General features: G+C 46.2%; 2 protein-coding genes across 2 annotated transcripts; both read right to left on the bottom strand.

Moving 5' to 3' along the window:
• Nucleotides 1-63: 63 nt before the first annotated feature.
• On the bottom strand, nt 64-5,972 carry prpf3 (PRP3 pre-mRNA processing factor 3 homolog (yeast)). Its single transcript, XM_076041156.1, has 17 exons — nt 5,612-5,972; nt 5,084-5,236; nt 4,521-4,651; nt 4,061-4,228; nt 3,882-3,959; nt 3,500-3,783; nt 3,254-3,372; nt 2,973-3,160; nt 2,661-2,827; nt 2,452-2,534; nt 2,144-2,287; nt 1,965-2,064; nt 1,725-1,838; nt 1,508-1,626; nt 1,051-1,128; nt 909-964; nt 64-809 (listed from the first exon to the last, which is right to left on the bottom strand). The coding sequence occupies exons 2-17, from the start codon at nt 5,226-5,228 to the stop codon at nt 660-662; spliced, it is 2,124 nt and encodes a 707-aa protein (XP_075897271.1). The 5' UTR covers nt 5,229-5,236; nt 5,612-5,972; the 3' UTR covers nt 64-659.
• A 5,241-nt stretch (nt 5,973-11,213) lies between these two features.
• On the bottom strand, nt 11,214-18,396 carry LOC142898160 (uncharacterized). Its single transcript, XM_076040947.1, has 6 exons — nt 18,201-18,396; nt 15,911-16,218; nt 15,179-15,254; nt 14,736-14,814; nt 14,436-14,619; nt 11,214-14,349 (listed from the first exon to the last, which is right to left on the bottom strand). The coding sequence occupies exons 2-6, from the start codon at nt 16,214-16,216 to the stop codon at nt 13,756-13,758; spliced, it is 1,239 nt and encodes a 412-aa protein (XP_075897062.1). The 5' UTR covers nt 16,217-16,218; nt 18,201-18,396; the 3' UTR covers nt 11,214-13,755.
• Nucleotides 18,397-19,796: the final 1,400 nt, after the last annotated feature.

The raw sequence follows: 19,796 nt of genomic DNA on the forward strand, positions 1-19,796 counted from the left end.
CGGCTTAGCTTTAAACCTGGATAGTAATGTGTTCATTCGGACGAAATAACTCCACGCACTCAATTACATTTTGTTGTTTATTTAAGGCAGCAACCTCATTGTAAGCTACAGAAAAGTAAAACGTTATTTTCTCCAAAGAACAATATTGATTGGACACTTTTAAATTCTCATAATTGTACCTGCAATCGCTAATGGTGTCATGACAGGTTTATTGGACTAGAGTGATGTGCAACTGAGTAACTGGTTGTGCAGCCATTTGGTGATGGGGGTTAATTATTCATGGTTGGCCACCTTTTTCACAAAAGAACATTGGGATCATCATCCAAAAACGTAAAATCCATACAAAACTCAACTTCTCTTCTGTGTATAAAGCCTTAGGTGGGTGAGGTTGTATCACTCGGTGTGATCTGCCAGACTGTATTCAACAACAGATGACAGTATTTGACAGAATTAACCTACCACCAAAGAACACAGATGCAGCTATACATTTCTTGGCACACACTCACACCAGAGGTCTGTTGCACATTCTCACACACTTGCACACAGGTTTTCATTGTTCTTCCTCTTTGCTTTCGTCAAGTCTCTTATAAAGTCCTCAGTGAGGAAATGGGAGGGCAGGTGGGGATCTGGCTTTCAGGGTTCAAGTGACAGGAAGGTTATCAGTCATCCGTGCCTTCCAATACACTCATGCTAAGAGCCAGGTCCCAGTAGTGTTCCGTGCCGTGCTTCTTGAAGTGTTCTCGGGCCATGTTCTCCGTGGGACACTGCTTGAACTTCATGTCACCAAAACTCCGATCTTTTGCGGTGCCCTGAAGAACCAATGAGAATTAAGATGAGATAGCCGAGCAAAACTATAACACTGAAAGAAAGCAGCCTCTGATCAAAGCAGTTTTTGTGGCAAGGCTCACCTCCCAAATCAACCAGCACTTGTTGTTCCTCCTTGTATCATCATCACCATCTTGATCTGATAAAGAATAGAGAAGTAGAAAGAGAATTTAGAATTCCTGATACCAGCATGACAACTCCAACTGTGAATGCACCAGATCTTACCATCTCTTTTACTGTTGTGTTCCTCCCATTTGATTCTGTGCAGCATCATCCGCTTGAACTTCTTTTGGGATTTGGGACCTTTCAGAAAAGAAATAAATCATAATTAGTCAAGAATTAAAGTATAAAACCTCAAAATTAACCAACACCAAGTCTTGAAATCCGAATTTGTGGCTGTTGTCAGTGTTTAGTTTGGTGTGACCATCATTATGACAGAGGACTAGGGGCACGAGACGCGTGTCACTGAGGTTTACACACATTTTATTTTCAATTCGTCTGTGCCTGCACAGACCAAAATAAAACCGACTCAGAAAATTTCAATGGACGTCACAGTTCATCAAACTGTAAAGCTGTCTCTCCCCAGTCAGGGTGCATTGTTGTGTCTGGAGAACATACGATTTGAACACATTTCATACTGCAGTAGAGATAGGTTTTAGTGTTGCACATTGCTGTTTCTCACCTCCTTCCACCACAACAATGTTGACATCTTTGTGTAAAACCACAGTGCCCGTCAGGTACAACTGGTTCGCGTTGGCCTCCACTTTGAACTTCTTTGCAGGATTTTGAAGGTTGCGAATCCTATGCAGGGGAAAGCATGGTGCTTACATTAGACCAGCTGCTATGTTGCGGCACTAACACAGACAGTGTATCAATATTAAAATAAACCAAATGCACACCTGTACACCGCAATGTGAACGCCATCAGTCAGGTCTTCTTTTAACTTCTTCACCTTCTTCTCCTTCCTCTGTTCTGAAGTCAGCTTGCGGGCTGCGTTGGCCTCCTCATGGGCCCTGGACGTGTCAGAGAGAAATACACTTGTAATTGACCATTGCATCAACCTGGAATATATCTATACATTATAGCGGCTTGCTCATAGGGCAACGTGAGGAGGTAGGAAGGAAAGTGGAGGCACAAACTTTTGTCTCTTAGCCATCTGTGCTCTGACGTGGGCCTCCACTTTGGTGGGGTCCTGAACCGCCTCCGTCCCCAAAACCCTCATCAGGTTAGAGATGCGCACTAGAAAAAGGAAACTGAAAGTGAGAATAATTCCTCTCTGTAATTAGCGGTTAGAGATAAGAGTATGAGGGATGGTTACCTTTGGGTTCTGGGGGAGGCATCAGTCCCAGACGGACTTTCTCCTGAACCTCTTTTTGTCCCTCCCTTCGTGTCTGCCGTCTCAATTTCTTTTGCTCCTTCTTTGTGAGGTAAACTCCGAGTGTCACTGGCTTTTCTGTGTTTACTGGACAGGTAAAAGAGAAGACAATAATGTCACCAACACCACTCGGGTAGGTGTAAAAAAAAAAAAAAAAATCATGCAATTGGCGTTATCTTGCAGTTAAACTAAACTAACACTGCGGGACACAAGATTGAACATCATACATATTTTCCATTTCACACACTTACCTGGTGGGTTTATTTGGGCTGGATGTTCTACCAGACTGGTCACACCAAACAGCTCCATCCCATTAAAATTTGTGTCTGTCGTTCTTCAGAGGACAAAAGCCAAAAAAGTCAGTTAACTACAGTACAGTGATTTCAATACCACAATGCAAGACTCGCACTTTTGCCATCACACTAAAATTCAGATTTCAGAGTAGGATTTGATCTCTTACATGTGTATGTGAGATGGCAGGATATAAGAGTCCCACCACTCGATGTTGGGCACCTCTCCTTCTCCAATCTCTTTCTTTGGGGCAATCAGAGCCAGCTTGGTTGATGCCTGGATTCCCGTCTTCTTTGCTGCCTGGGAAATCTCATTCTGCAGCCTTTCCAGCTGGGCCTGGTGGAGTTTCACATCAGTGCGGGACAGACAAAAAGACAAGTTAGGTGAAGCTGCTTTGAGCGGTCTTTTCATTTTTAAAGGAGAAGTTATCTTGAAAATGATAAATAAAAAAAAACCCAACACTTAAGCTGTGAAATACAACCTTGGTTCTGATCCTTTGGGCAATCTTCTCAAAACGCCCCTGCTCGTGAAATTTGAAGGACTTTCTCGGGCGCTGAGATACTGGCACGGTCACGCGCTGGTCGAAGTAGGATGTGGACTCCAGGTCCTCGTTCGGCTTCTCTTTCAGCTGCTGACGGAACTGCTCCCGTTTTACTGCATGGATGTTTGCTGCAGAGTAGAAAAGAAGGGTGAATAAACCAGAAGCTGTCAATAATATTTTTTTTGTGCGTGAATGCCGGGATTGAACAGCTGTTTAGTTACCTTTCAGCGTGGGCATGCGGTGTGTCAGCTCAACCTCTTTTCCACTGGCATCAACAGTTCTTCCCATGTCATCCAGAATAAGGGGTGTTGGCTTATTTACCTCTTTGGATTCCACTTTGCTATAAAGGGCACACAGAGGGAGCATTTTTACATCAGAACTTGAAGTAATATACTCTACATCTCAAGCATGTTTTCATCCTTTTAAAATTTGGGGGTGGGGGGGAGACAAACTGTAACATTACTCACGGTGGGGCAATTCCCATAGCGTGCAGATTAGCTAATGCAACAAAGTTGGGTGAGCCAGTCGTGCCCAAGGGTCCGAGAATACCAGGTTTCATGGCTAACTGCGACTGGATACGGGCCTGAAGCTCAGCAGCCTTGCGAGCCTTTTCGATGGCATCGTTCATGAAACTGGCCGCCTGGGAGGGGCCAATGGATGATGCCCCACCTGCGGCCCCAACACTGGCACTAAGAAGCCGTGATACTGAAAGGCTTTCTATTTGTGATTGTGGTGTGGGGAGGGGCACACGCTAAAGAGAGAAGGAAAAAACAAGAAGGCTTTATATTATATCCAAAGAGTGTCCAATTTTTCTTTGAAGCGTTAAAGTGAAAAACAACATTTTCTTACTGGGGATGCAGACGTAATACTCAGTTGTTTCTTCCTCTCTTCTATTTGCTTTGTGGCTGCTTCCATCATCTGCTTTATCTATGAAACAAGGATAGAGAAAAGGTTGTGAATGCAAAATTTGTATCACAAAAAACAATGTTAGATATTGTCACCGCACAACAACCAAAGTTAGATCATACCTGCATTTTGGTGAGCATGCCAGGACTCTCCGATGGTGGTCCTGGTATGACCTCAGGCTCTTCAACCTCCTGAAAGCGAGGCACCCGCTTCCGCTTCTGCGGTAGCCCCTCCACCGGCTCAGGAACAGCCCGCACTGCGCCAGCATCTTGCTCATCACCAAAGACATCCTAGTTTTGACCAAAAAAAAAGTCATAATGCACACAGGTGTGAAAATTATTAAATAACAATACTGTATTTCATGTAATTTCTTTACGCTCTAAATGAGTTCCAGCAAGGATTCAGGATTGTCACACTCTACAGTCATTCTTGGCACGAGCTGAATTCCTGGCTTCCTTAACAGTTTATGCAAAGGGGGTCACTGTAATCTACGACCAACAGCAGGTTATCTTTATGTCGAGCTTTAAACTGTTGATCTCATCATAGGAATATAAAGTCTGACATGGAGAAGTATTTGCTCACCTTGAGTTCTCTTTTCCGGTTTCTATCGCCTCCTCCTTTGTTGCCACGGGAACTACGGCTTTCCTCCAGGGCCTCAAAGAGACGCTCCACAAAACCTCCAGCAGAGTCATCAAGGAAGGGTCGCAGCTGATCTACATTTGAAATGAAAACATTGTCATACATCTTTATTTCTAAGTATGACAATTTATGACAATTTACACAGTTAATGTATTCTGTGAAAAAGAATTCATGCAACAAAAGAAAAACTCAAGTTAATTAAATATGGGTGCTGGTGATGCCATTGCATTTATCAATAATAAAATATATGATTTAGCATATTGAGATTATGTCCCTAATTTCAGTGAACTGAAAATGGAGTCTATCTTTTAGGACGAACCATGATTGTTTTCTTATCATTTCTCATCTGCAACAATTTACATGGTTAATGAAAGCATATTTAACTGATTGCAGTTGCAGTTGGAGGTTAATGTCAGAGCCCTGTACCAGCCTTTGAAAGTGTCCGCTTATTTTAAACGCACCAATAACATCTAGTTGGCTAATGTTTAAATAGTAGATGCAATTACCTATGGTCTTCCGTTTGTCCAGCCCCTTCCCGACACAATGCAGAGCTGCAGTCACCACGGTGGGCTCTGAGAAGCCCAGCACCTTCTTCACTGTGCCCTCCACCCATGGCCTAAGCTCCTCCACCTCTCGTTTTGGAAGCGACATGCTTCGATCTTAGGGAGTACAAGGTGACAAGACATTGTATTGTTGATAGTTAAAGGAACAAACATAGTTATCCGTCGGTCACAAACACCAATACAAGGTAACATGAAACAAAACCTAATTTCCAGTCATGCGCGCAAGGGCCAGGGCGAGTTTTACAAGCGATGTCAACAACAAAAACACAAGCCGTGCAGAATGTGAGTGCAGAGCGTCCCATCTTTAAACGAATAGCAGACTTAAATTGGACTAGTTGTGAAGAACACCTGGAGTATCAATTGCAAGCTATTATACCCGCAACCGCAGAAGCCAGCTAACTTGTTTAGCATTAGCACAGCGCGGTTTGCATGCTACCGCCTGGAAAATGGCAGCTAAATGAATATACTAACCTTAAGATTCTGCCGTAATCTGTTATCCTTTGACGTGGGGAGTAAAAATAAAAAGGAAACGATGATGTGTGGAATCAAACACTTAAATTGCAATAGCTTCTACTAAACTTTCTGTTGCCGCGCCGTTCACACAACGTTTCTAATCCACGACCCGGAAGAGGAATCAGAAGCGTCTTCTTCGTTTCTATTTTTTTCTTCCGTGCAACTGTTGTTACTTCCTCTTCGCAGAGATAGAGGGAGCTGTGCCGTTTGTTTTTGAAAAATTCTCGTGTTCCTTTTTCGTTTGTCGCCGTCGTTTTCTTTGTTGTTTTATTTTAAAGAAGACAATTCGATGATACATCCATGTGTCCTTCAGTTTGAGTTTGCTTTGCGGAGGAGTACAGCGTCAGCTTTAGCTTGAGTCACAGTGAGCAGATATGAAATATAAAATATCCCTACACCAACAACCTCATACAGTCTACATAATTCGCAGAGTTGTGTCCTTTAATCTTCGTGTGTGTGTGTGTGTGTGTGTGTGTGTGTGTTACAGACATGATGATGTTGCAGTTATTTATTTTTTCTGTTTATGCTACGTTGTTATAGCGTTTCCCAGTTTGTTCTGTCAATGTGTGTGTTTGTTTGTTTGTTTTTGTTTTTTAACTTTACAATGGTTTTATGTTGTTTTCACATTGTCCTCAGTGAAGCATTTTCTATTCTTCTGATGCTTGGTATCCACTCAGTGGACAAATGTTTAACTAATACAGGATAATGTGTTTTCTTTAATGCAGGTGTGATATGATACAACTGCTTTGAACAAACAATTCATTTAATTTTATCAAAGAAATAACATGTTATTCAGGTAAATGGCTTGCCAGGCAATCAACCAGAATTTGCTGCAAAAAAAAATGTCGGTGGAAAAAAAGTTCTTTGAGCTGAAACCCATGCCAAATGTCTCTGTTTGGACTTGTGTTCTACTAAGTACAACCAAGTAAGCAAAGATTAATTATGAAGCAAGTCAGTTCACATGAATGTGTAAAAATAAGGAGCTCTCAAAGACCTCCTCGTGTGTCCGTGGTGCAATGTGGGTCAAGTGAGTGTAGTTGTAGTATGAGCATAACTGCATTACAGAGCCTGAGGCTACACCAGAAACTACAGTACGTGCTGTATATATCCACAGGGATACACCAGCCCCCCACAGCCATACAAATCCATACTTTTATTGGTGAATGTATTACCCACTGTTGGCATAAGCACCACACAAACAGCCTAATGCTCTTATGAGAATCATCAACATGGCAGAGTGCAGCCCCATCATTAACTGCTTTTGATTCATCTAATTCACACTCCCCAGAAAACATCATCTTGGTTTTATATACACACTTGCTGTTTACGTACATATTAATGTGTTGCCCAAAAGTATATAGACAGTTTTTGTACAGTTTGGGTGTAAAATCTAAATTGATACCTTGGGGGAAATACGTGGTAATTACGTCTAGGTTGAATTTATCATCAAAAAGCGACATTTTGAAGTTTGAATGTGAGCTTTGTCTTTAGCCAGAGATATTGTTTGTTTGTTTATAAACTCAACTCTGGATATAGTTTCTTTGCTAATCTCTTTATCCTGCAGAAGGACAAACACTCAGGAGCAGAAGAATGAGGATCATTTAATCTTTCATTAGATTATCTGATAATCCAAATGCTGAAACGTTTACTACAAGACCCACAGTGATATATCAGGATGATGAACACTCTACATAACAGCGCTAACTTAAGGAGGTGATGACTTTATTGTGAATTAAACCTGTGTAGAACAGATTAAGAAAGTGTTCCAATTCAGTGGGAGACAACACAAATCTCAGGAAGTTAATGAACAGAAGAAGAGGAAGGTAGACGAATCGAAAGGCCTTTGGTTATGTTTGTCATGATCTCAGAATCTGATTTAAAAGGGTCTTATCAAAGCTACTCAAACCAGAGCAGTAAAAATCATCTTTCTTGCCTCACTAGATCGCAGTCTTGAGTATGCACAATTAACACGTTCCAAAACACTCTTATTTTTGTTTTTATTTGAATTTTAGGCAAATCATAACGACCCTTGAAACGTATTCGAAACACATTTTAAAGGAAGTACAACCATTTCCATGTTGTCCGCTGGCCGCTGCGGTTAACACCCTCCGCTGTATTCACCACCCGTGATCAACCTGATTTCCACGCTGGCACCGCACATGTGCACGGTTTGCACCCCACCCCTCCCCACTGCCCACCCTACCCGGTTATGTAATGATACCTCAGCACACAACATGACAATACCACAGACATTTCTACACATACATAGAGGGGAGGAGCGAAGAGGAGGGGGGAGGGGGGGGGGGGAAAGAAAAACAGAACACACAGGATGAGCACAGCACACAGGCCTGCTCCTTTTGTCTGCGTTTCTATAACAATCACAAAACCGCATGATGGGGAGGGCGAGAGCTGTATGAATTAATCTATTATACCGCTGGAATGCTTGGCATTCAGCCTGCAGTTCATCGTTATCTAATAATGGCAACGTGCAAACGGTTGAATATCTGACAAGTGTTTGTCTGTAGTCATGAAACAATAAAGGCAAACAGTCTCAGTGCGTTAAGTGCAACGTAATTCCAAGCAGAGCGCGTTAATATTCATTAGCACTGGTGTTGTGGCCTTTATAAATATGCCATGAGTACATAAATTATGGCTTTCGGACACTCTCAGTGTTCCGCCGTTGACTGTTCTGATCCATCAAGTGTGTGGTTATGATATATTTCATCACGCTGCTGACCCATTTTCTGGTTTCATTGTATGTGACAACGGCTGTAAATCATGTTGGAAGGTAAAATCTCAAGGGGTTCCTCTTTCTTTACTTCACACATGTGCTGCCAGCGCCTTGCTTGTGTGTGTGTGTGTGTGCGTGTGTGTGCGTATCAGTATCTCAGTCCACGTGCAAGTGCTGAACCTCCACTCATCCACCGAGAGCACCCACAGCACCCACCAGCTTTCATCTCACTCTTTTCTCATTCATGACCCCTCCTACCTGCCTTCTCTCCCTTCTTTTTTTCGCAGGCCCTCAGCGCATTCCACGCGGCGTCTCCCTCTCACTCAGCTTATGTAAATTATTGAGCCGCCGTGTAAGACGACGTCATCGCCGGCATCCTCTCGAGAGCGCATCCCGGCCCCGGAGAAACTGATGAGGATGCTGCGCGCCGGTAGCTCAGGCCCGCGCCCCAAATATCGCACACAATGTCACGAGGTACACGTGCGTCCTTGAAAATGTGGACCTTGAGTCTCGCGCGGTGTTTACTGTGTCCGCCGCTGAGGAAATGGGCGGCGATGGGGGCCACAGATGGCGTCTCCAACGACGCACGGCAAGGTCCTTTGGTTGTGAGATCACCGTGTCAGATATGACTAAGAAATGGGCGATTTCCATCGCGCAGGCCGGCCGCCGTGCAATTTTAATGAGGGTCTCTGGGGAGGCTGTTTTGGGACTAGGCATTAAAAATCCCGGAGGACTTGGTGTGAGTAAGGCCAGTGTGAGCATGTGCCTCAGACGTGTGTGACTGTAAAGTCACCGTGGGGCTTCACCTCACGTGATCATGACTAGAGCATGGAGTCAGAGAGTGATGGGGGAGGGAGGACGAGGTGGTAAGGGGCTAAATAAGTGAATAAGCGCCTCATTGTGTCGCCGCATTTAGCACACGCCGCAGCGGACAGACACCCTTAAATCATTAACTTGCTAAAACCAATAAGGGCTTTAGAACCGCGAGTAAAACCTAAACACAGAGGACTAAGTGGGACACTAAGTTCATTATGTGGAATCCTATTGATGCGTGGACACACGTGCTCAATTAATCCAACACACGGCGGTTTGGATGGAGGGGGGTGGAAACTGAGGGAAAGCATTTTTTTTTGGGGAGGGGGGGGGCTAATGGCAGCACGTGAGTGAAAAACAACCAGAGAACGCCGCTTTAAACCCTTTGGGGGCTGTAAAATGAAAATAACTGTTGTGAACAAGCGGAAAAAAACAAAACAAAGAAAGCAACGACAAAAGAAGGACGTCCATGTTTCCCCAAAATCCGCGAGTGAGATCATCTCCCTCTGCCCTCCACGCATCCTCTTCCTGTCCTGCTTTTCTTTTTGCCCCTCATCCTTGTTGCCATCCTCCAGACGAGGAGGAGGGAGTGGTGGGGGCAGGCAGGGGGCTTCTCGCTCAGCTAAAAACTGCATAGATACAAGGGGGGGCCGGCCCGAGTGGGGGATGGAGGGGAGGGTGGAAGGCGGAGGGAAAGGCGGTCTCTCCTGTGGTAGTGGCAGCGCAGTCAGTGTGTCAGAGACAGGCCCATCACGCAATCAGCCAGTCAGTGTGTCAGAGTGAGCTGCGGGGGAGTGGCGCCGCCTGCGCTCCCGTGTTTACCACACCGCCTCCGTGTGCGTGCGTGTCTCTGTGTTTTTGGTTTTTGTGCGTCTGCGTGCAAGCGTGCGTGCATGCGTGCTGGTGATTTCATCCTGCCAGAAGCCGGGGAGAGATCTGGCCACACCCTCCAAATTTTTTTTTTGCCACTCTGGTGCCGGCATGCCGTGCAGTAGCCATGATGGTGATGACGATGATGATGATGGAGTGGAGAGAAAATGGAGAACGCTCTGGCATGTTGGAGTCGGGAAATCAGGTTGAGAATCAAAAGTCCAATCAAATTGCGCTTTTGATTTGATATGAGAAATCAGAGCAGTGGATGGACAATTTTCATTTTTGGAGTCAAACCAATTAGTTTCAAAATCTGATGATGATTTGAGACAGAAAAAGTAAGCCTATGTTATGTTTTTATCATTATTTGATATTAGAGAGACTTGGACTAGAAAACACTCAAAAATACAAGATTCTTTTTCCCAGGTATGGCTAGGTGGCGACTATTTTTTCAGCTTTTTACAAAAATATTGAATTATTCTAAATATAATTATTTTATGATCTTTTCATTTCTTTCAAAAAATTCTAAGGGTCAACATACACCCATTCTTTGTCTCCCAATCTAAGTTTTCCTGTTAAGCACATTTAAGAGAAAGAAAAACCTTTTTTGTTTTTGAAAATCGATTCTAGCAATTTTAACTATTTTTAATGTTGTGCTGAGTGATGTCATAAAATATCTCAAATTTTTTTTTTTTTTCCCAACCTGGAACACATTCCAGTCCATTTCAACCTGCACGAGGTGTTTGGTCATTCCGCTCTCAGCTGCCACCAACCTACATGTAAGCTGCGCCAGTGTTTTCCTATCCACAGAAGCAGCTGGTTGGAGGATCAGAGTGTCTCCTCGCCCTCCCCCTCTCCCCTACTGCCAGTCAGATTACCCAGGGCTGGAGCCTCGTACCCTGCTGCCCCTCCCCTGCCGTCCCCCGCCCCTCACCCCCTCCGATCCACACGCTCACACTTTGAAATGTACAGTCTGTAAATCTGCACCCCGTGGAGCCGCACATCTGTTCAGTGAGAGCCCCCCCTTCACCCGACCCCACCCGATAACTAAACCAAAACAACTAAAACCTACCCAATGTGTAACACACCCATGTAAAACAAAAGATAAATACGCGCAAATGACAAATTAAAATACAGGAGCACAGATCAGTTTTCCAAAAAATGTGTCATTTATTAAAAGATCCCCTTGCCCAGTTTTCCATCATTATTGAAAAAAGTATCCGAAGAAAGATCATGTAAAGGTGGTCTGAGTGAGAAAGAGAGTTTAGAAAGGAGAGGTCGCTAACAGGATTGAGGAAGAGGAGGAAGGAGAGACGGCAAGGGCAGACGGATGCAGCAGGGAGAGGAGAAGGGGGGGCACGGGGAAAGAAAGGAGAGGGGTCGTAACTACAGTCAGCTTTTACACTTTTCAGAAGAGCAAGGCAGCGCTAAAATAAACAAGACATATTGTTCCAGACCAGTTAGCGCCGGTCGCTGCAGTAGAAAACATACAGTATAAAAACAAAACAAGACATGAGCAATGAAAAAAAGAAAAACAATGAGTGCAATAGGTTTTCTGTCATACACTGACTGTATAAAAACTGGAATTGGGTGAGGATTTACTCCCTCTTACCCAAAAAACACCCCCCGCCACTTCCCTCCCGGGGGCCTGATTAAAGTCTGGCAAGTCAAAACCGAGACGCTTGAAGACGGGATCGGCCGCTCGGCGCAAACATCAGCGCGCAGTGGCTCCGCTTTGCTCTGCGAGGTGCTTCGTTCGGAGCGCGGGCGACACGTTCGCCTCCCATCTCTTCATTTATTCAAGTCGGTCAGCTACTCGCACGAGTTGTGTCTCGAAAAAACATTTGTCAGACTTCAGTATTTACATTACTTTTTTGCGATGTAGACAAATCCAATGACATTGGCGGAGGGCCCCGCTCACATTCGGCAGAGCTCCAAATGAAGAAAGAGAGCCATCTATCATCAATGTCAGCAATAGCAGCAGGTGTGTGGTGGTGGTGGGAGTGGGAGCGCGGATAAACGTTTCCTCCCTTTACATTTTATACTTTTCAAGTTTTTCAAGCGCACCGGGGGGTGAGTGCAGTTCAGCCTGTTCCTCTGGATGATCAGAACTGAGAGACGCCCCGTGAAGGCTACACTTTCACACCGTACGATAGTAGCCAGTGCCGTCAGTGTGTGTCGAAGGTGTACGGCGATTGGCTCGTCTGTGTTGATTGACTGGTTGATGTCAAAACGAGCTGGAGCTTTGTCGTTTTTTTTTTTTTACCGGACAGTAGACGGTTGAGCAGCGAAACTGTTGGTTTTGTGGTAGTTAATGGTCGAAGCGTGACAGATGCGACTACATGTAGGCTCTCTGGACAGAATGTGCGTACTGGTTTTGCTAGTGAAAAAAAAGCAAACAATCAAAATGCAGTATGAATGCACCGAAAGCACCAAATACTAAACACATCCTATTTGGTAAAAAGGCACAGTAGTCCAATAATCCAATCACAAGATTTTCCACTTCCTTCTGTTCTATTCCCTCCCAACCCAACAATAGCAATAAAAAAAGAAACAAACAAACAAACAAACGTCAACAGCATCTTCTCAATCACCACATTGAGGGCCAAGCTATGCAAGCGCACAGCAGGCAAAGTAAATTCAGCTGCCAATAAATAAATAAAAACAATAAATACACGCAGTATCCCATCTACGCACAATAAATTAACTGTGGGACTGGAGAGACAGAAGTCTTTCAGCGGTGCTCGCTTCTGCCTCCTGCTGGTCTTCCTTGGGTTTGCATGACGCGCGCCAGGTCGCAGTGAATCCCAGGCGGAGGTTCGGATTCGCAGCAATGACCGGAAATGTCGGGTGAGCGCTGTTGCCACGTCTCTCCGCTTCACGTCCTGCCAGCCGAATGTCTATAACATTTTTCCTGGTTTACATTCGTGCGTTGACATCATCGTCCCCACACCCCCACCCCACTGCCTCTGATGACTCTGTAACACGCCACGCATACAGTATAATGCTGCCTTCTGTACACTGTTATCCCCCACGTCACTAGCTACAAAAAAAAAAAAAAATCCCTCTACCTCGTTTTCTCACGTTTCCTTTCATGGGCCGGTCGCCTCAAATTCACCTACACATAAATGCAAAGTCATATGTTCCTCTTGCCCTAAGACTAGAAAAAACCTGGATCGTGGCCAAACTCCAATTACCTTATCCACTTTTGGAAGCTTTGCGTTCACAATATTGACATCAGCTGTTGTCTAATTTCAGATGGAGTAACGTCGCCTGCCAAAACAGTCGTCGCTGAGTATATTGATTGCTTTATGCAGAGGAGAAACCGTAATTTGCTCCTCTTTCAAGATCACTTATCATCCCAAAGCCTGTCATCTCCCCCCTGTCCCACAACTGCTTTGTGCAAATGTTTAAATTATTATGCAATTGTGTGTATCAAGTCTCATTTGATTCGTTAAACATACTTTGTCTCTTCGTTTCAAGTAACCTTTGTAATGTTTGGTCTTGTTGTCGTCGTCTCGGCGAGGGGAGGGCTCGACAAGTCACCCGCTACTTTCTCTTCCCCTTCCTTTCTTCAACACGTTGATGATCAAAAGGCCGTTTGGGCCTCGGCCCCTTTGTCCTCGTCACTGCAGTTTTTGTAGGATGGAACGTGTCGAGGCTGCTGGATCTTCTCTCGTTCAGTGCATCAGGTCTCTAAGGGGGCGGGGCATGGCCGGGGCAAAGGCTTGAGCGCGTCGTTAGACTGATTCTGACCCTGGCGAGCTTCCGTATTCTCGCCCTCTCTCTGCTGTCCAGCCACAGGCTGGCTTTGGCACCGGATTGGCTTCTTCAGATTTTTGGGGTGCTTGTGGGATGTGGTGGAGGAGATGGAGCTGTCCTGGGTGGCCGGGCTGCCTCCCTGCCTGCCGCCTGCAGGGAGTGCCGCGGTGCCGGGCTGGTTGTCGCAGCCGGCGCCGCCTGCTGCTGCCGACAGGCTCTGAGAGGGGCAGGCCTTTGGCGGGGACAGGATGGGGGCGACGTGAACCCACGTCAGGTTTGGCTCAGAACTTTGACCTGCTTTGTGTTCGGAGAGCGCGTCCTGCTCCTCGACGCTCCCGGCCTTTCCCTTTGTGTCCTGGTTTGGCTGACTTTTCTCGGCCATGTCCTGCGAGCCAGGAGGATGTTCGCCTTCGCTCTGGTCTCGTTTGGCGCTCTTCTCCCCGGGGCCGATGCGAGGGCACTTGAGAAGCACAGGAGAAGGTGTCGAGGAGTCTGTTCCTGTCCAGCTAAGTCGACGCTTCTGGAGAAGAAACACAAAGGATTTTTTTCCGTCAACAAATGCACAATTTGGATGCTACACCAGCAGCAGCAAAGCCGTTTTCTCACCTTGACTGGAATATGCAGCTGGTCCCTGTGTTTGTGCGGCGGGGTGGAGGTGGAAGTTTCTTGAAGAGAGTGAGCAGGAGACGCAGCCACACTGGAGGCTGTGGAGACGGGCTGGATGGAAATCTGAGGGAACCAGAGCTTGAGCATCACTTCCACCTGGAGCAGAGTGTTAAGGTACTTCTCCCTGGAAATATGGATATATCGAAAAGATGAGTTTAGTGTAAAATAAAAGCTAAAAAAGCTGCGAATGGTCCAAACTGAGACTGAGCTCTGTGGATGTGACGTCTGTGAGAACCTCACCCGCCGTTTGGTCGCTGCAAAACCCCGACAATCCGCTGGATCCGGTCCATGGCAACGCTCTGCTGGAAACTACTCAAACCTGTCAGTCAGAAAAACACAAACAAAAAGACATTATGACACAATCAGCGTTGGCGCCGCAAGTCATGGAAAATCGCAAGCACATGCAAAGCGAAGCACCACCGCCACCACTTTCCCTCTAATTGGTCGACTCTGTGGGGCTGATGAGTCGCTCCTGCTTTAAAGCACGCTGCACTTTGTGCGACATCAATACCGGCCGCTGTGCAGACTCACAGATGCGCGCGCACACACACACACACACACACAGACGCAATCAGACTGCGGCCACTTAGGCGGCGCAATCTATGTTGGGCATTGACAACTTGGAAGCTGCCAGTCTGCCGCGTGCGAGACGCGCTGGGCGGAGAGCGAAGGATGCTGCTTACCTCGATCGAATCGACCTCTCTTCAGTCCATTCAGCAGCTCCAGCAGCGGCCTGACGAAACCCTGGAGCTCAGCACACTGATGGGAGGTGGGGTGGGGGGGAGACCACAGAAGATTAATCACTACCGAGTCTGGGTTCAGCCCACCTGTCTGCAACAGTCAGCAGGCTTTTTTCCCCCTCTCCCTGCTCTGTCATCTAACTCATCACCACAAGCTGTGCTTCCATTACCCAGAGAATTGCGCAAAATCCAAATATCGCAATAAAAAAAGTCGTAATCGACCTCTCAAATATCGCTAAAAGGTTTTGACGCTCTCATGAGGAGGCTTTTCAGACGTATCGATATCGAGGTATATCGCAAAAGTGTCATGGAAACACTTTTCTTCGCATTTACGCGTCACCGGACGTAACTTACGGGGGTCCAGTTCACTTCAAGAAAAAATGGCACGTTTTGTTTGGACAGAAAAACGTAACAACCATTCTTGATGGCAAACAAACATAAACAAACGATCGCAAACTTAATTCTCGTAAATCTCACGAGACAAGATTTTACAAGAATTATGGCTTACACGCTTCACACCATTCAATGGGAACACCTTCAAATCGCAATTGTACTTTGTAGAAATTTTGAAAATGTCGCTTTTATTTTGCGAAAAACTGTGATGGAAACGCAGCTAGTGCCTCCCCCCTCCCCCCCCCTTCTCCTCCTCCTCCTCCTCTTCCTCCTCCTCCTCACCTTCTGCGCAAACAGCAGGTCGCCCTGCGATCTGGGAGCCCGACTGGTCGACTGCTCCTCCTCTTCCTCTCGGTCCGTGAAACCGTCGCACGTCCACTGCGAGGACCCGGGGCTCTCGGAGCCGCCGTCCCGCGAGGCCGTGGCCCCGCCCCCGCCCACGGCCCTGATGATGACGGACGAGGAGCTGTCAGTCAGGAAGACGTCGGCGTCGTCCTCCGCCTGCTCCGAGTCGCTCAGCAGGAGGCTGTCGCTGGAGCTCAGGGAGTCGAAGGAGGGCTGGGAGGAAGTGCTGCCCTGGGACTGCATTGCTGTGGAGGCATCAAAGAGAGACAGCGGCTTGTTATGACAGTGAATTCAAACTCAGAGAGCAGGAAGAGGAAGAAAGGAAGAAAAAAAACAGTCTTGGAGTAACCAGCATGTTTTCAGGCCGGTTAAAAGAGACCGACGTGAGTTGAGATACATAGACATTAAATCAGCCAATGAGGCAATACCCAAATTAACCTCCCACCCCTCCAACCCCCCCCTCACAGTGAATCAACCCCAGTCACTCAAAATGGTGGTGGGTATACGCGTGCCCTAGTTTTAACATGGTGCAAAATGGGACCGGGGGTAGGCAGGCAGTAGGCACACAATGCTAGTGCATGTCTGGCTCTCATTGAGGAGATCGGGAGACTGGCGAGGAGAGTAAAACGTGAGGGGGGGATGGGAGCTCGTAGAGTAGTGAAATCAGAATAGCAGTCTCTCGCTCGCTCCGCTCTCTCTCTCCTACTGCCTCCGGTGCTCTCTCTCTCTTTCTCTCTCTCTAGCCCCTCCCCTCTGTCTCGGGCTCGCTCTCCATCCCCCCCCTGGAAACACACACACACACACACACACACACACACACACACACACACACACACACACACACACACAGCTCTGCTCTGCTCTGCTCTGCTCTGCTCTCCTTCCTGCATGGCTCTGTATGCCTCTCATCTCTCTCCCTCTCTCCCTTTCAGCTCATCCGGTTCGTTATGCACATGAACCAGCCAGCCAGCCGGCCCGGCCGTCCTCTGGACTCGGCCACCGAGCAAGGAGCTCCTTCCACATTAGCTCTGCCACATTTCTAAATTGTGGCTCTCTGGCCAGGCAGTTTCTTCCTCGATTTCTCTCTCTCTTATTTGTCATTTCAGTGTGCTATCTCTCTCTCTCCCTCTCCCTCCCTCCCTCCCTCCCTTCCTTCCTGTGAGTTCTCTGAGCGGCCCTGGTCTCTGATCCCACCAACACACACGAGGAGGAAATTAGAGGTTGTTGCAGGAGCGTTGCTCACACCAACACACACGGCTTCTGCCGGCATAAGATTTAAAGTGGAGACCCACTCACAGGCAGTTTTTTTTTTTTTTCAAGTGTGCCCCCACAGACAATAAAAAGAGTCAGAAACTATCTATGGATTGTCAGCTTGGTCTCAATTTTAGTACTACTGAAACATTTCAATCTCCAACACTTCACATCATCATCATCACCACCACCATCATCGTCGTCCTCAACATCACATATTTAAATTCAATTTCTGCCTCATGTTCATGCTTATGAATTTCTTTTAGAATGAAATGTCACAATGACAAGCCAAATTCTTATAGGTGAAATTTTTATTACTATTTTAAATTACCCTAACTGATGAAATATTTAAAAGGTACAATAAACATTTTTTCCCCCATATACATACAGGCTGGGGATGTAAACTGGAGTAGATGGGACAGGGTACTGGTGGTGCTGCTCACCCCTCGCAGGTGTGGACCATGAGGCTCAGGTGTAGTCTGACTAGCACCTCTGTGTGTCTGTGTCTGCGCAAGCACCGTGCCGACAATATGAGCCAACGCAGCGCGTGTTTCCACACAGAATGTTCCGAACATTACATAACAAAGCCAAATTATTCGTATCCTACAGAAATCAACCCGGACCGGACTACGTGCATTACAGCAAGAGAGAGAGATTTAAAAATAATAATAAAAAAAATATATATTTTTTGTATAATTCGGTGACTATATATCTAAAAAGCATCAGTGGAGGGTAATCGAACACTAGCACATAATTGTTCATATTTAATATTTAAAAAATGGATCAAATCTATATATTGGCTCAATAAACGGGCTGTTCTAGCAGATGGAAGCAGGAGCGCACACAGGATATAGCGGGACAGGAAATACCTACAGGCAGGCTGCTGTCTGCCAACTTCGGAAAGCCATAAGACAAAAAAAAACAAAAAAACAACAACCCCACAAAAGGACAAAATGAAAACGTCAGAGATACTCACCTCCGATAATGTGAGTCAACGACAGCAGGTGCCAGAGTGTAAAAGAGGTGCTCGGTCCTTCTCTCAGCACACACCCCGCAGCAGGAGCAGCCCGAGCCCAGCCTTAGCTCTCACCGCCGCTCGCTCGTATCATGGGTCCGTGTCTCGGGGAGCTCTTTTCTCTCGCCACTTTACGAGCGTCAACATGTGCGGGAATCCACGTGCCCACGTTTTGCGCGCATCCCATTGGCTGCCGTCCCGGCGGAGGGCGCGCGCCATTGGCCGAGCCCTCCAGCCAGTGGTTGCTTGACGAGGCGCTGATTGGCCGCCGGCGCGGGCACTCACGGTCCTGCCCACTCATGTGTCGCCCGTGTGTACGGCGGCGGCGGCGGCGTCGGCTCGAGCCCTCTATACTATCGCGAGCGAGCGGGTGTAAACACACGGACGCACGCGCAGTGCCCGTGCCCGTCAGATGCACAATATGTTCTATGCATCTGATGGGCTCGGTGCTCGTGGCCCCGCCCATCACATACATAAGCACGAGCGCCGGCAAAAGTCATAAATCATTGCACCTTATGCAACGCTGCCCACCAATCATGTTCAATTCGAATTAGTCGAGTCAAAACTGACATACGTGGGAAATGACGTTCATAATAAAAGATTATAATAGCAGAATAGAACGAGAGTATGATGTAGAAGGGTTGAGTTCGGGCAACTGGACTCGTTCTTGTGATCTTGAGGACGTTTCTCATCCAAAAGGCTTATTCCGTTCTTTGGTTCTTCAGTTCCGAACTGAAGAAGCCTTTTAGATGAGAGGCAAAACGTCACAAGAACAAGTCCAGTTGCCCTAATTCAACTACTTGAAGATGACCTGGATGACTGAGAACCTTCGCAGACAATGAGGGTATGCTAAAAACACATACGAGGTGAATCGAAATGTAACCTGTTTTATTAGTCTCTCTCATTGTATTCTATTGATAAATTTCCCCTGTAACAGCAACTCATTTGTCAATCATAAAGATATGATGGCTAGTACTTTTAAAGTTCAGGGTAGCAATTAAAACAATAATGCGATCAATCGTGACTATGCTTTTTTTTTTTTTTTTTAAATGGGACTCAGCAGAAGCTCTCTGGAGCGTATATACATGGAGGACATAAAAGAGTCATAGATACAGTTGTAGATCGAATTACGTTACATTTTGCTCGTTGAAATCGAAAGATATTGAAAGTAGGACAATGCCAATGTAATGCAGACAGACAATGGCACATGGTTCAATGCAAACACAAGAAGCTTGCGTTTGACTTGAAACATTACGTTACAAAGATATAAACATGCATTGAACAAAAATTCTGCTCAAAAAGAGTCTGGGTGTGAAGTTCATATTTCAAGTGCAAAAGCATCTGGAATCATTGGAACAATCATCCTCAAACCGTCAATGTAATGTGGCTTTTCAATTTCCACGTTCGTGATTTATGGGCCATCCTTCCACTTCCCCTTGTAAGCTGTCATGGATGTAAACTCACTGACCTCCGCTTGAAGTGTGTCATGGGTTAGCCATCATCAGAGACCACACACCTAAGCAAACAGAAACACACAAATGGATGATCATGCACATG

The sequence above is a fragment of the Nelusetta ayraudi genome, unplaced genomic scaffold (assembly GCF_046127955.1).
Source record: "Nelusetta ayraudi isolate G7.1 ecotype Tasmania unplaced genomic scaffold, CSIRO-AGI_Nayr_v1 ptg000063l, whole genome shotgun sequence".
Taxonomy (NCBI): Eukaryota; Metazoa; Chordata; class Actinopteri; order Tetraodontiformes; family Monacanthidae; genus Nelusetta; species Nelusetta ayraudi.

What these genes read in the sequence shown, in the direction of transcription:
- prpf3 (XM_076041156.1), bottom strand. Translation starts at nt 5,228, where the DNA reads ATGTCGCTTCCAAAACGAGAGGTGGAGGAGCTTAGGCCATGGGTGGAG. An exon ending in GTTCACATTGCGGTGTACAG is followed by an intron (nt 1,627 to 1,724) that starts GTGTGCATTTGG and finishes TCCCCTGCATAG; the next exon opens with GATTCGCAACCTTCAAAATC. An exon ending in CATTGTTGTGGTGGAAGGAG is followed by an intron (nt 1,129 to 1,507) that starts GTGAGAAACAGC and finishes CTTTTCTGAAAG; the next exon opens with GTCCCAAATCCCAAAAGAAG.
- LOC142898160 (XM_076040947.1), bottom strand. Translation starts at nt 16,216, where the DNA reads ATGCAGTCCCAGGGCAGCACTTCCTCCCAGCCCTCCTTCGACTCCCTG. An exon ending in TTGCAGCGACCAAACGGCGG is followed by an intron (nt 14,620 to 14,735) that starts GTGAGGTTCTCA and finishes CCATATTTCCAG; the next exon opens with GGAGAAGTACCTTAACACTC. An exon ending in AGCTGCATATTCCAGTCAAG is followed by an intron (nt 14,350 to 14,435) that starts GTGAGAAAACGG and finishes TTTCTTCTCCAG; the next exon opens with AAGCGTCGACTTAGCTGGAC.